At 39.9% G+C, this 15,490-nt stretch overlaps 2 protein-coding genes across 3 annotated transcripts; both read right to left on the bottom strand.

The window, feature by feature from the left end:
• Positions 1–271: 271 nt before the first annotated feature.
• Positions 272–5,050, bottom strand: LOC102701741 (COBW domain-containing protein 1). 2 transcript variants are annotated; one of them, XM_006657855.3, is made up of 10 exons: positions 4,838–5,050; positions 3,781–3,998; positions 3,192–3,306; positions 2,954–3,043; positions 2,640–2,798; positions 2,065–2,184; positions 1,341–1,451; positions 1,173–1,254; positions 1,013–1,096; positions 272–810 (listed from the first exon to the last, which is right to left on the bottom strand). In XM_006657855.3, exons 1-9 carry the CDS (start codon positions 4,979–4,981, stop codon positions 1,041–1,043), a joined length of 1,095 nt encoding a protein of 364 aa, XP_006657918.1. In that variant the 5' UTR covers positions 4,982–5,050; the 3' UTR covers positions 272–810; positions 1,013–1,040. The 2 variants fall into 2 exon arrangements, with proteins under 2 accessions (XP_006657918.1, XP_040382433.1); XM_040526499.1 differs by lacking the exon at positions 4,838–5,050 and adding an exon at positions 4,672–4,760 and having other exon boundaries at positions 274–810.
• A 5,357-nt stretch (positions 5,051–10,407) lies between these two features.
• LOC102718758 lies at positions 10,408–12,345 on the bottom strand. Its single transcript, XM_006658708.3, has one exon. It carries the CDS (start codon positions 12,062–12,064, stop codon positions 10,724–10,726), a length of 1,341 nt encoding a protein of 446 aa, XP_006658771.2. The 5' UTR covers positions 12,065–12,345; the 3' UTR covers positions 10,408–10,723.
• Positions 12,346–15,490: the final 3,145 nt, after the last annotated feature.

Genomic DNA, 15,490 nt, shown 5'->3' with positions numbered 1-15,490 from the left:
ATATTTATAAAGTATAGTTGTGTATGTAATATGGATGGCACGTTGGAGTAGACATGGAGAATAAATCTTTCTCTATCATCATTTGAATAGAGGTATGATGTATCGGTATCATAGGGATATATCTGAAGACGTTTTTAGCCTCGAAACTAACATTGGGTTATGGATTTCGAAACTGTTCCTGTGAAATTTCTGTTGAATTTCTCAGAATTTCAAGCGGTGCAAATGGGGATCTTTAGAGATAGCAAATGGATATAAGTTTTGGAGAATAGCTTGTAAGAAACGAAGAACTTCAAGTAGGTGCACTTTGTGTGGATCAGCTGTTATAAGAAAGCTGCAAACTTGCCAGCAGCAGACCTGCTGATCTCACGGGCATGAAATCGAGAATCAGATTCAGCTAGATTCATGTTTATGCCATAGTTTTCAGCTCCCAGGCAAATTTCTGTCATGACAACCAGTTTCTTATACAAAACAAAAAGATGTTGCCGATCAGTTTCTTACAAAGAAAAATGTCGCTGGGCAGTTCGCATACTACTCTGAACTAAAATCTTCCGCAAGGAGTACTTGTTGTGACTAGGAGAATGTTTCTTTTGCGAAGTCCAACATGGTACGCCATAAATGCATCCGCGATGCAGAACTTACCGCGAAAAATGCCACTATCTTCTCATGATCTCCGCAGTCGGCAATGTGAATTGCTTAGACTCCGAAGATATTCAGACAAACATGAAGCGCATTACTTCGGGCAGGCACAGAGTGACCCATCCAAGCTCACCATTATTGGATCATTGCAGTATTGGATTACACCGAGAGTACCTATACAAGTGCATGAGCGAGACCAAAATGCTAAATACCAATAAGATACAACTTGAGATAATGACAACAGAAACAAATACTATTTTGTCATCTGCAAGTGCCAAGCATCAACTATAAAGTAGAATGATGGGACAGAACATTAAAACAGCAAGACTGCAAGACCATATACACAAACGATCCCAAAAAAGATAATGTAACTTACAAGTACAGGATGAACAAATCATTCAATATCAGTGCTTGCAACGACTAAATGAATCTTGAAGGATATTGATATCCAAGTTGCGGCCTGGGCAAAATAGGCATATGGCATTTAATAACCAATTCATAAGTTGCCAGCTAAACTAGTGAGTTTTGAAATATACCTATTACAACGATCTTGTTTGTGCGAGATTCTGTCTCAGACCATTCTCGAGCTGGCAGAACTTCATAAACTTCCCTCACTGCCTGCATAAGAGCAAACAGGGGGGATAAACTATGTTTGAAAGCTCATCATGTATGGTTCTTGAGAATACTTTTTATGATGCAACAACCTGTAGGGTATGAACTTGATTCGAATTACGGACATGTAAAATTCCTTTACAACGATAAATATCCATATCAGACTTCTTTTCCCAAAGGAGATCCTCGAGCCATGATTCCACCTTGAAAACAAATTACATCAGACAGATGCATATATCTCACAATTGTATATTGATGTGCATGATTGGAGAAACCTAGGAAATGCACGTGTATGTGCTTGAATATTAAGTAGTCTTCTACTCTTCTCTGTAGTAGAGCAGAGTATGGAGCATCCTTCATAGATCCCAATAAATCATTATCTTTGAGATCACGAGATTACAAATCTAACTCAACACAAGGATTTAACAGGACAATATATAATCAAATATTGTTTCCAGTTGCTGTAGCATCAACCAGGAAAAAGTGAGTAGAGCTTACAACCTAAGCATTATGGAATAGGAAGACACGTATTTTAGAGAAGTAATGAAATATAAGGGCACACACTTCAAAGTACTAACATAATAAAATATGTGTTATCAAAATCTCCCAAATCCCAATAATGTACTCCTTTTTTTATATATTAAAACTAACCAACATCATATGTAACAAAAAGAGAGAGGAGCTGTCAATCTAAGTCTATGCTTATAAAATTAATGAAAAAAACTTTCAAAGTTTGTCTAAGGGAAGTGTTTTATAAATGTTAACTGCAATGAGAAAACTCTATTCATATAGTTAGTTCAGTTAATGGAAGAATACCTTAGTCAAGGAAACTGAATCGTGCTCACAGATGCACAAGGTAGAAATACTGTTATCATGACGGAGATTAGGTGGTACTGATTTACTGTACTCCAGAAGTTCTTGCAGCTGCGATGAATTCTAGGAAAATAAATTAAAAACATGTCAAAATCAAATCCACGAATAAGGTGTTCAGATTTTGTTGAGCACAAGGTGTTGTCGCCAGCCAAATAAGTACCAAAAGGTGGTAAGCAAATTCTCTAATGCTGGTTACCAGCAAGCAGATGCCCAAAAAACATAGCTCACTAACACTAACTTTTCATGCTGAAGGAGTCGAGCTCTTACTAAGAAGTTTATGGCTATAGAGTAGAGTTCAATGACCATCTGAGAATATCTTAGTTTCCATGTCTTGGCAAGTTGGCATGACTAGATTAAGTGCCTGTATGTTGACATGGCTAATTCATGCCATACTTAATAAAACATTTGTTAACTAATCGAAGTTACATTTTTTTGGTCCAAAGACAATCAAAGGTAGATTCCTCCACATTGAGTACAAAGAAGAATAACAAAATACAAAATTTGAGCTAGGTACTGACCTTGGCACCATAAGCTTGCTGATCAAATATTTTATTTAGGTCAACCTGGCAACGGACAGACTGCACCAATGTAACAAGAGCGTTGACTTCACGAATCTGCCTTTCCAAATCCTCAACATTGTCTTCTACTAAGTCAATTTTGTTCAATATCACAACATCCTGTTATAGGAAAGTTTGACACTAGTTATCGTTGTTTGCATTTTGGAATTCATCAAGCAGGACGAGTTTCAGCACATCAGAATCAACGCAACAAATTCCAACTTCCGTAGCAAGGACAAAATGATGCAAATTAGATAACATTGAGGACAAGTTACCGCGAATGCAATTTGATGAAATGCTTCAGGGAATGATGAAGACTTCTTGTGCTCGTCAATTTGCAGCCTGAAGTTTTTTGCATCAATAACCTGACCAGAAAAAATACAAGAAAAAATGTCCATTGCAATGCAGTCCTTCAAAGTATTACATAAAGAGTAACGGTAGGGAGCAAAGAAGCAGGCACATTTTACACTCAGTCACTCAGACAACCAAATAAGAACATAAGGTTGAACTAACCGTAATGATAGAGTCTAGTCTAATTGATGATTCCAACTGGTCGTCTAGCCAAAGAATAGAGACAAGAGGTGCAGGATCAGCCAGTCCTGTTGTCTCTAGTAATATGTGATCCATTCTGCAGCACATAGGATGATCTTCATGAATAAGGATAATTATCTTCAATTCATACCATCGTAATTTACAAGGCACAATAAACTAATAATGTTTCAGGTGGAAAAAAACAACAATCTTCTTTAACGAAAGATCAAACTAAGAGCATGGCCCGTTTATATTTTTGCATCAGTACATAGTGTGCAAATGAAAGTGCAACAAAGTTTTGAATCATAATTCTAGGATTTACAGAAGAACTAGGGCAACAAAGCAATGTTGACTAACCAAAAAATGGCACAGGGTAACATAGTTTTGAGATAAAAACAGAATATCAGTAGCAACTAGCAAATCAGAAGTCAGAACATATCATTAGTCTTTATATACCAACACATCACTTCTTACAGAAAATCAGAGGGAAAGAATATGATAGCAGGACACAGTTATAGGGTTATATGTTGTATGCTACATATCCATATAAGATATCAATATATGTACTTACCTCTCCTTTCTCTGCACAAGCTGCTCAAGTGCTTGAACCAGGCTGTGTTTCACCGTGCAACAAACACATCCATTTGCCAGCTCCACCCACTCTTCAACAAGTGCACCACCTTGCCCCTCATTGATCATTGCCCTTTCAACTCCGACTTCCTCTCCAAACTCATTCAATATCACTGCAATTCTCTTCCCATGTTGCGCACTCAGAATGTAGTTGACTAACTGTAAATTTGATGAAGAGCGGAATTAAGTTATCTAATTAACAATTAGTTTAACTAACTGGATTGGAAAGTTCATACAACAACACTAAAATACATTGATACTAGGAGAATGATAAGATGAGATATAGTCCATACAATGTTACTGTAAGCTAAATTGTAAACAACGAACTGACAGAAGGATTGATCATATGATGCTACAATTTCAGATCAAGATACAGGCCAGGATAGATCAAACAACGATTTATATGGTGAGATAAGAAATATCCTAATCATATGATTGCATATAGGCAATTCTCTTTCTGCAATATACCATCAACTGCGTAAAAGGTGTATCCATGAGTAACACAGTACCATTCTAAGTTCTGTTCAAAAACCTAGTTACTCCACAATTGGGGGATACAGCATTCAACTACAGGCCAAAGTTAAATAGTTAATAGCTAACTGGTTCAACATTTCAATCGGTGAACCACCAAGTGTAATTCTTATTTCCACTGCTACAACAACCAAAATTGAACATGAGGTCCTAGGAAAACAGAGCGCACGGTCCTGTTCCACACTTTCTACTCACGAGACACCGTTGCAACCAACCCTGCATGTTGCCAACTACCCAAACTTAGGAAAACAGCAAGAGCTATGGATGCAGGCAACTCGATCGGATCAAATTTTCCACTCACAAGTGCCCACAGGCTGCACTCCTCCAGGCTCCATGAACCTTCCATAGAGCAATCTCAGATCCTAACTTGCGACAGTACCAATTCTCCAAGAACAGCGTCTTGCGCTTTGCAGAGAAAGCGACCGGTGGGGAGGCGCCAAGGGCACGTTCTGCGGCGAAAGCCTCACCGTGGACTTGCCGGCGCCGAGGTAGCCGGTGATGACGGTGACTCCGACAGGCGACGCGGCAGAGGGACCGGGCGGCGGAGGATCACGCGACGTCTCCGGCGAGAGATCGACGGCGAGGGGAGGGCACTCGTCGTCGTCGTCCATGGCGGCCGCCGCCGCCGCCGCTGAGACGCGAGGAAACGGAAGGCTCGACTGCTCGAGAGCTACGGTCTACGGAAACGTAGGTGTTTTGGACCGTGAGAACCGTAGATGATAAGGCCCAGTATGATGGCCCAGCATGAATAGTAGGCTCCATGACTAACTTTTTTGTTTTTGAGAATCAATAGCTTATTATGAGATTATTAATATGGAGCAATATACTTAATCAGGTTTCAGTTGAAATATGGTCCTTGTTCCTTCAGGAATAAACTCTTCCATCTTAATTTCTGTTTAGTTCATACTTTCCAAATGGATCATTAGATAAGAGAAGTAAATTTGTGTGATAAAAAAAATATTACATCCATCTCAAAATTAGGTCATTTTTAGTCATCGTAGTTTGTCCCCAAATAAATTCATTTTTAAGTAATAATTGCATTGGAGTTGGTGAAAGTAAGGAATAAATGTATTGGAAATCGATGAAGTATAGGAGTATAGGATAATTGTATTGGAACTTGCCACAGTTGAGCATTTTAGTCTTTTAGCTTTTGTATGGATAGATGTGTGACGAGTGAAAAATGAAGGTATCTTGAGACAAATATGGTAGAATATTGATGCATGTCTTGGCTCTAGCATGCAAGTTTCATCTTCTACATTCGTTCTAAGATATAAGGGACAATTTTGTTTGTACCACTGTTTTGATGTCTAATATTGATTTTGTTTCTTTTTTAGGGTTTTTATTTTTGTCCCTTGTTTTTTGAATTGAAGCCACAATTTGTGTGTTTTGGACGGACAATACTAATGGTATTAAGTGAGTGACAGAAGTATCTTTTTAGTCTTATTCAGGATTTCCATTTTTATCCATGTTTATTTCATCAATTGCATTTTTGCCCTCCATTCTGCATTGAATCATTACATGTTGTTGTTATATACTTGTAGAAATAAAAAAGGACAAAAACGAAAATCCCTAGTAAGATTGAAAATATACTTTTATGCTGACTTTAACACAATTACTATTGTTTGTCCAAAAAATAGGTAAACTGTGGCTTCAGTTAAAAAACAAGGGCAAAATCAATATTAAACATCAAAACAGGGATAAGAACAAAATTACCCAAAAATATAAATATTTTATGTTGTTTAGTAGGGATTAAAGTTGAGAAGAAAAAATAATCGCTCCTTGACCAATGAAAATGGATGGTGTAGGTGGGTGTAATATGGAAAGAATTTTGAAAATGAAATAATTGATGTGACAAGTAGTACCATAAATAGTAAATAGTGATAAAAATGTTTATATTTTTCATAAAGATTGAAATCCTAGAAATAATTACCTATAAAATCGCAGTCATCGTCCGCCCTCCCCTCCACATTACACGTAACCATCCTAGCCCTTGGAAAACAAAAAAGAAGCCACAGTTGGTTAAAGCTCACCCTTACATAGATCCATTGCAATGCACGAAGATGTCACCAATGAGTTAGAATATTCAAATTAATACTCAATGTACGTGTCATCAAAATGAGCGACAAATCAGTTTGAGAATGCACACTTTCGTTACATCGGGGTGTACAGAAAATCCAAGCAGTTGAAAATATAGTTGAATTTGATTTGACATTGTTTTTTCTCGACTTGATAGACGCTAGTGGGGAGCACTTTGCTTCTAACATCAGTTTTTGCCTCCTTTTTTCCCATCAGAGCTGTACGAATCCTATTTGCTGATCAGAGATTTCCTAATATTCTCTTTAACTACCGGCCTTTTGCTCTATATAGTGGAAATTGATGCGTTTTCATCAAAGGCAATAACAAGATTGATTTGATCTATAATTTGTCGCCTGCAATTTAATATTATGGATACGGTAATACGAGGAATTATGTTTGATAGTAAACTTGTTGTCAAGTTTACAAGCATTCACAGAACTGAATGCTGCCTGAAATATTTCAGGTGAAGCTAAGCTAAATGGGTACTTTGTAGTACAGTACGTAGTAAGAAATGACAGCAACAAGGAAAAATGTAATTGTTTTAAGATAATGGCAAATCTCGCCTTTGCTTCAGCTGAAGCTGGCTAGAGTGACAAACCTACTGCAATGCACCGAAATTGACATCAAGTTTCACACTTTCTTTTCCTATAATGTTGTTGAAAACTTGTGTTGTTGGTGGTTAGTTGGTGAGATCAGGTTAGAACCAAGTAGATGTTAGCTTAGTAATATGATAGCATGGCTGGCTATCTCAAAAGTTGAAAAAGAACGGAGATTTTTTTTTGGGGGGTTTGTTTGTTTTGCTTTAGGCTACAACTTCTTATAATCAAAAGCTTGTGTTTCCTAAGTATACAGGAATAACTTATTACCTCAATTTCATATTATAAGATTTCTGATATTGTCTAGATGTATATAGATACTAATAAATTTAAAGATATATTAAACTTATACATATATATTATTGATTCATGGATGAATCTAGATATAACCAAAATATTTTATAATATGAAACTTATTAGATATATTTTTTACCATACCAGCTACAGTGACGGAAAGCAAGCATGATTCATGACTCATGGGATGATAGAATCGATAGCTGATTAGAGCCGCATTTGCTAATTGCTAATGAGATTAAACTATGACTTGTCACATATATTTTATGCATGTAAAAAGCTTCAGCTTTTTTGTGAAAGAGTAATCCCCAAGCTTGGCTGGTAGTATGATCTTGGTCATTAACTAGCTGATCAGCCTCCCCAATTATGACGTTCTCGAATTCGCAAATGGTGTCTACCTTTGTTTCTGGTAGACCAGTATACTAGGGTATCATCTAATAACGTACCGAATTATTAACGCCTTTATTTTGGATATAGTATATTTTAGGCCACAAGATTAAAAAAAGCACTTTTACAAGCTAAAATGGTTAGCTACAATTAATAGCAGTTTAAGTTAGTGGCTGCCTACTTATCTGGTTACACATAGCCAATTAGAGCTCCTATCTTTCAGAGCCTTCTCTTGGCTAATTTTAGCAACATTGTACTGATCACTTAATCAGGCAGGCAGGTAGATCTGGATCTGTGCTGACTGCTACAGAAAGACTGTTTTTTTTTCTTTTTTCTTTCCTTTTAATATTTTTTAGCAAAGAAAGGTTGGTTAAGTGGTTGCAATGGAGCAGAGCAATGGATTCTGGTTAAGCTGCACACATTTCTGGGAGCCACAAATAGAGGTGGCCTGCACACCTGACTGCTTCTTTCATGGCCTCTCTCATGGCTTTACTGGAGCAGTGTCTTTTTCATTGTTTCTTGCAACGAGGTTGTTAATTACCCGGAGATCTTTGTTTCTTCTCTGCAAGTGTACATCTTTTCTCACAAGTTGGGAGTGTGACCTGAGGCTTCTTTGGCTAGATGCAAAAGCTTGTGACAGCTAATTTCTTTTCTATACTTTGGCCTGTGGTGTCAGCTATTCCAAGAAGGTGAGATGATGATGGACTGCTCGTTCTGAACTTAAAGAACACAGTGGCATTATTCTAGGGGCTTTGCTGTTACTGGTCAAGGATCGTGCTGTTTGTTTTGTATTGAAATTGGAATTGTTAAGTTACTTATCAAGGGATGAAGGTTCAGAAAAACAAAAGAGTGATTTGTTGATTGGGGACTTCAGCTCAAGTCAATGCAATTATGCAAATGGATGTGTAACTGGAAATTACTTGAAAGTTAGGTGGTGATGAGAGTCTGCAACAACATTTCTATGCTTTCTGAAAGCAAAATTGCATACCTAGATACTACAAGTCCAGAAATTTTGGCTGAAATCAGGCCAAATGGAAGCTCATCACTCCACGTGTCTTACTAACTCAGTACTAGAACCTTTCTCTTGAACAAGATCAACCAATTTGATCAATTCAACTTTGTTATGCAGATTTGAGCTTCTTAATTACCAAACAAACTGATCACTGATAAGATAATTTCTAGCTAGATTATTGTGGTCAATTCAGGCCAACATCCAAGCATAGCACCATAAAGAAACAAGAGACTTTGCCCTGACAAGTGGATTGCCAACATCGAGAGCTCCACCAAATTAGGATGGGGCCGCAGAAGAACAGCACAAGACTGTGGTCCACATCTGATTGGCAGGCATTGATAAAAAGGAAGAAGGAGCCGCTTGCTTGCTTGGAGAGGGTCATCACACACCCTACTTAGCCTGCTGCGGCCGCGGATTTTTCTCTTTTCTGTAACCCGTCTAGGGTTTTTATTCCTTTTTATTGAATATAATTGACAGTCCTTCTACCGGTTTTTTAGAAAAACTTAGCCTGCTGCCGTTTCAAAATTCTTAACTATCAAGCATTGCAGTTTTGCTTGCCTTTTGGCATTCAGGCTCAGTTTTTTGATAAGAGCTACATGATAACCAACACACATGACCCTACAAAGCATTGTTTTCCAGGAAGCACGGTTTACTGAAAATCTGAAACTGAAGCAAGGAATATACTAGTCCAGAATAATGTCTCCTAAGTCTTAACAGTAACAACTAATGACTCATCAGTCTCCAACAAGAGAGGAGTTACAGGTTGCAGCTATACTGTGTCCTTTGTGATGGATAGAATCATAGAATTGTAAGCAACTATTATAGTAGAAGATTAGCAGGTTTCCCTGACAAAGAGTCCAGCCAGCCAGCCTCGAGTGTCCTGTGTGCTTCCCAAGGCAAACCAGTTCAACAAAGGTAGGCAAGAAAGAGACATGAACAACACAATGTTTGTGTGAGCTGTCTGTGCCTGTCTCTACCTCTCTCTAGAGAGAGGAAGAGGAGAGGGAAAGATGGCATGATTAGTATTTATCTTTGGAGAGGAAAAACATAATCTATTTAAGCTGCAGGCTTGCTAAAACAACAAGAAGATGCAAGGTAGGGGTTGAGAGAGAAAAGGACACCGGAATGGTAGAGTGTGAGAAGGCTTGTCCTGGTGCTCTGGTGGACAAGTGAACAACCCCCTCTGCATTGATACCACATGCCATCACACACACACATGCATGCTGCTAAATCCTTTTTTTTCTCTTTAGTACCTGCTTCAACCTTCATAGGACTTGTTGTTCCACTGTGCTTACCAATCATTTTCATCACTTGGTTGCAGCTTCTCTCTACTTCCATCACTCCACTTCTCTACCATTGCTTGCCTGCTTGCACAATGTATTCTTTCAGAGTTAGATGTAGAGAGAGGCGTACTATATGTTTTGGGTCCAAATGCTAATGTTGCTTGCTTCTCTCTTGCCCAAATGTCACAGCCACCAACCAATCGGAGGACAGTACTGCTGTACTAAGCATGCAGCAACTGAAGCAAGTGGTTACTTTGAGGCAACCAAACTGCTGCCTCCCACAAGGCAGATCTCATATTAGTGCAGCAAAAGTAGGAGCAGAGCAAATGTTAGCATTGACCCAGAAATTCATGGGGAATTCAGTTACTACTGACACCACGGAATACTAGTTGCTAAAAACAGTAGCTTTGATCTAATCTTAGAAGCTATTAACTGAATTAGTTCAGATACTGTGACTCTGAGGTCTTATCATTGTAGGTTTATTAGTTTAGCCGCTTGAAATAAGAGAAAACTAAGAAAATGTAAAAAGAAAAAAACATTGGAATAACCTGAAAAAAAACTCTGATCACTTCTCAATTTCCTCATTGATCTTGGAAAGCTTGGAGCTTGCAATGAATGGAATGAATTGAATCTGTACAGCCATTGATCACCTCGATTTGCGGATCAAGCTTGGCTCAGTGCAGCTAACACGGCCAAGCTTCAGGTTCAGGCCACCTCTGATGATGAGGCCGGCGGGAAGTTGAGATCAAGAAACGCCGTGGCCGCCGGCGGCGAGTGCTGCTCCAGCTCTAGCTCCACGTTGCCGCTCGAGCTGGCGTATAGCTCGCCGTCGTCGGAGCACGCGCCGGTGACTTGTTGCCCACCGAACTTCTCCGCCGCTGACTTGTTGGTCTTGCTGTTGCCAATGGCGGTGGCCACCGAGTCCGGCGAGGCCGAGGGGGAGAGGGTGCCGTCGCCGAGCGAGGCGTACGTCTCCGAGCTCGGCTCCGGCGCCGTCGCCGTGGCGGCCGCGGCCTTGGGGGCGCTGCAGCTGGTGTTGATCCGCTTGTGGCTCGCGCGGTGGCCGCCGAGCGCCTGGTAGGAGCTGAACACCTTGCCGCACCCCGGGCACTCGTACCGCGTGCGCTTCGCCGGCGCCGCCGCGCGTTGCTGCTGCTGCTGCTTCGGTGAGATGGAATTGGGAGCGTAGTAGCTAGCCCTTCGCTTCCTGCACTTCGCGACGTCGCCGCCGCCGCGGCCGGTGTTATTGGTCTTGGCATCACCGCACTGGAGCAGAGCTGAATCCTCATCGGAGTTGTAGCCATAGCCGTTTCTTGGGATGGGCGGCGGCTGTTTCGCCGTCGCCTTCTTCTTCTTCTGCTCCACCATCTCGAACGGCTCGACGGCCTTGACCGGCGACCGCCACATGCCGGTGTCGCGCGAGAGCATGAGGAGGCAGAGCGCGACGTCCTCCTGCTCCTTCTCAAACCCGCCGCCCGGCACCGGCGGTGGCGCTGGTGCCGGCGCCGCCACGCGCATCGACCGCCGTCTCCGCCTCGGCGGCGCGGCGATCACAGTCACCGCCGCCGGCGCCACCATAACCTCCTCCTCCTCCTCTGCCTCCGGGCCATCGAACTCATCGTCCTCGTCCCCACGATCCCTCCCGCCGGATGCATGGCGCCGCATGTGCCCGACCAGAGAGCGCCACGTCGAGAACAGCTTCCCGCACTCCCGGCACGCCATGAGCTCGCCGCCATCGCCACCCTCCTCCACCACCTCATCCTCCTCATCAAACTCCGACAGCCGCCTCGTCTTCTTGGGATTCTCCCTCAGCCCATACCCCACCACGCCATTAGAGCACCTCCCACCATTCACCTCACCGTCACCGTCACCGCCACCGCCACCACCACCACCACCACCATCAGCCTCCGCCACCGCGTCCCCAAACGTGACATGCGACCGCATGTGCCCGCCCAGCGACCGCCCGCACGAGAACCCCTTCCCGCACACCCTACACCGACGCATCCCACTCCCAGCACCACCGGAGAGCACCGCCACCGCATCCATGGCAGCAAAAGAGCAAACCTAACCACCGAGCCGATCGATCGCTCGCCGGCCAAGAAAGCTACAATTCAGGATCCGTGGATCAAAGAAACCGACCTGGACGCGACGATCGCGAGGAGGCCAAGCATTGGGGGAGATCCGTGGGAGCTAGAGAGGGAAGGAGCTGAGCTCGAGGAGGGGAAGGAGGGGGAGCAGTGGAGGGAGGAGTAGAGGGGGAGGAAAGGTAGGGTGGTGTGGTGTGGTTCAGCAGATGGCGAGCAGCGAGGGTAGCGGGTGCGGTTGAGGGGAGGAGAAATCCATGCATGGAATGGAAGCAAAGTTAAAAACGGGTAGAAGAGAGAGAGAGAGAGAGTGAGACTCACATGGGGAGAAGTGGTGTTCCTTTAGAGAGAGAAAGCACCTCCAGCGTGGTGGCTGCGGATGACGTGTCATGTCTACTAGGACCCTGTACAGTGGACACTGTTATCTTAGTCTAAAATTGTAATTATGTCTTTGTTTATCCAATATTAGAATTGAAAAGGAAATAGTACAACCACTCTTAGTATAAAAGGATATATAAAGGTAAAATAGAGAGAATTTTAAATAGGAAAAAATGATTGGATAATCATAGAATTGGTTATGTGTTAGTATAATATTTAAATCTCAGAAATGGTTATATTTTAGAACATATAGATTATGTTTTAGTGTATATCCTTTTCTCGGGTAGATGTATATCTTTACGAGGTAGAGTTATGTCTTTGCTCCTAAAAAAATATTGTTGAATAAATATATAAAAGGAAATCTGAAAATGTTATTGACAAACAACTAATCGTAAGAAATGCTATCAACGAGGGTAAGTTCCACGAAATGGTCGTACAAATGATTTTGTCTAGAAAATATCATCGATGTTTGGTTCCATCAGTAGTTCTTCTTTAAGTGCTATATAAGATGAATAGTGTATTTAACAAGATGAGACAGATGAAACTTTAATAACGATGACTTCTTAGATAAAATTGTTTGTACGATAAAATTTTTATATAACTCGTATTCATTAATAATATTTTTTAAAGTTAAGTGTTTATTAGTAATATTTCTTAGACTTTCTATATATATCGTAGTCTCGTAGATATGGTTTATTATGTAGCTATGGTAACGATGATGATCGGAAGCTCTTTGTCTCTGGTCATATAGGCGCAAGTCTATAATGTTTGCTCGATCTAGCTATAATAGTCTTAATAAAGTAGTGAATACTTGACTATTTTAAACAGCTCATAAATTTATCCATCGAATTCTTTTTATTATTTCAGATTGTATGAATCTCCCCTTAGAGAAGAAAAATCATGTCATAATCTAAAATGAGGGACTTGATCAAATACCTTTCATGTATTCCTGTAGGATGAGGTTTAAAGCTTTTTTTTTGTAAGTATATAAAGGATAAAGTAATACATGATTATTGCTTGATGCTACGAAGCAAATTCCTTCACGGTAGATATTTATGTCATGGCTATTGTAGTAATTGCCTCAACCTTGTCGGTTTTATAGAGACGCGTCGGAAGATGCACATATCACTATAAGCACATGCTATAATCACACACACATACATATATCCCTAATGCATACTGAAGAGATAGACAAATCATTAAATGTCTAGCCTGACTAAAATAGGCAAATCCTATTGAAAACATGCCTCACTTTGGCACCAACTTTTTCAATAGATCTAATGACATCTCATGCTTTTTAACATACATATGCAGTATAGTACTTAAGAAGGTATCGAAAGGTACCCTTAAGGTATCAAAAACTACTAAAATTATAAAATTTTGTTACTCTCGGTACTTAATTAAGTACTGTGAAGATGCTCACAAATTAAAGTGAACTTGCATTATTAAGAAATGGCCGGGTAGATAATCCAATGATATTTTCTTAATATTATCTAACGAATGCATACATCTATTGATCATGAGTGACTTAAGCCTCTCATTGTCTGCTTGTTAGCCATTGAGCCCAACCAAAAATTTAAATATTATAACTTAATATTGTAGTTGATTTTGTAGTTATTTTATCACACTATTTTTCACGCTAGCTTTTAAACCAGTAATAACAGACATAAAATTTACCTATAAATTAGTTTTGGTTGATCTATAAGTTTATCCATGGTTTATCATTTATTGTTATTATAAGAGGACACGCGTTTGTTTGATAAATGCATTTAAGAAGGCCGTATAGGCAGTAGCAATTAAGTAGGGCTGGGCTGCAGTTTATGTGAGACGGCAATGAAAATGAAGTTTATGTCTGGTCGCCAACACACATGTTGTTGCATATTAATGTTGAAAAACAAACCCAAAAAAATATTCAAGAAGGTTTTAGTGTTTTACACCTTCAACTTTACCTGTTTGTCTGTTTGACTGACTGAGAAGTGAGGACATGCGTACTGATGCTCAACAACTTTTGGTGTGCAACGCAATATGAGTAGCCAGAGAAAATAATATTAATATACATTTACTAATGTGGTTGTTTTTAGATAAAAGAAGCTTTATTAATCTCAACATAGCGCAGTTGTAGGTGGTCTAGTTTCAATGCCACAGTCCTGTGTTCAACTTTCAGCATATTCACACTTCCTTTTCATCTAAAAAAGCACTTTCTTTTTATTTCTTTATTATTCGATACCACATTCCTTCTCGGTTGTTCAATATTTCTTTGAGAGAAAATAGTATTCAGATCATGCTAATTGACGAGTAAATAGGTTTCCACCCAAACTTAGGCATAAGGAAGCTAGAATGACATAGGCCACATTCGTTAGTTGGTGGGAGGTGGGTTAGTTATTCGGCGCGGAAAACGTAATAATAGATTAGTATATGATTAATTAATTATTAATTATTAAAAAAATATAAAATAGATTAATCTGATTTTTTAAAATAACTTTCGTATAGAAAATTTTTCGTAAAAAATACATCATTTAACGGTTCGGGAAAAGTGCGTACGTAAAAAGAGAAGAGAAAGGAGTTAGATACCTTACTGCCAGTGCCGAACGTGGCCATTGTTACAAGTTTGTAAACTGTTTATTTATAAGCATTTTTTCTGCTTCAGGAAAGCAACAAAATATGCATAGGAACTTATCCAGTCATCGAAAACATTGACCCACCAATAAATTGAACTACAGCACTGCAAGTTGATAAACGAGTGATTCATGTTGGCACCTTTTGGGGCATCACAAACAAACCTAAGTTTATTTTGCCAATAATTGTGCATCTCTGCCAGGGGTAGAATACACACAGTTAGTATGCAACTTCATGATATAAACTGCTTGATAAAGGATAGATATCAAGATTCAAGAGGAACAATATTTAATTTTAGAAATTTTAAAATCCTTGATAAAGTATTTAGAGATATCAAATTTTTAGTGTAAAATTTTGAAAGTTGTTTTATCATCTTTGAGATGTTATATTAAGG

This window comes from Oryza brachyantha, chromosome 7, assembly GCF_000231095.2.
Source record: "Oryza brachyantha chromosome 7, ObraRS2, whole genome shotgun sequence".
Lineage (NCBI taxonomy): Eukaryota > Viridiplantae > Streptophyta > Magnoliopsida > Poales > Poaceae > Oryza > Oryza brachyantha.
Note: the sequence above shows the minus strand (reverse complement) of the source record. Positions and strands in the feature narration are given on the sequence as shown.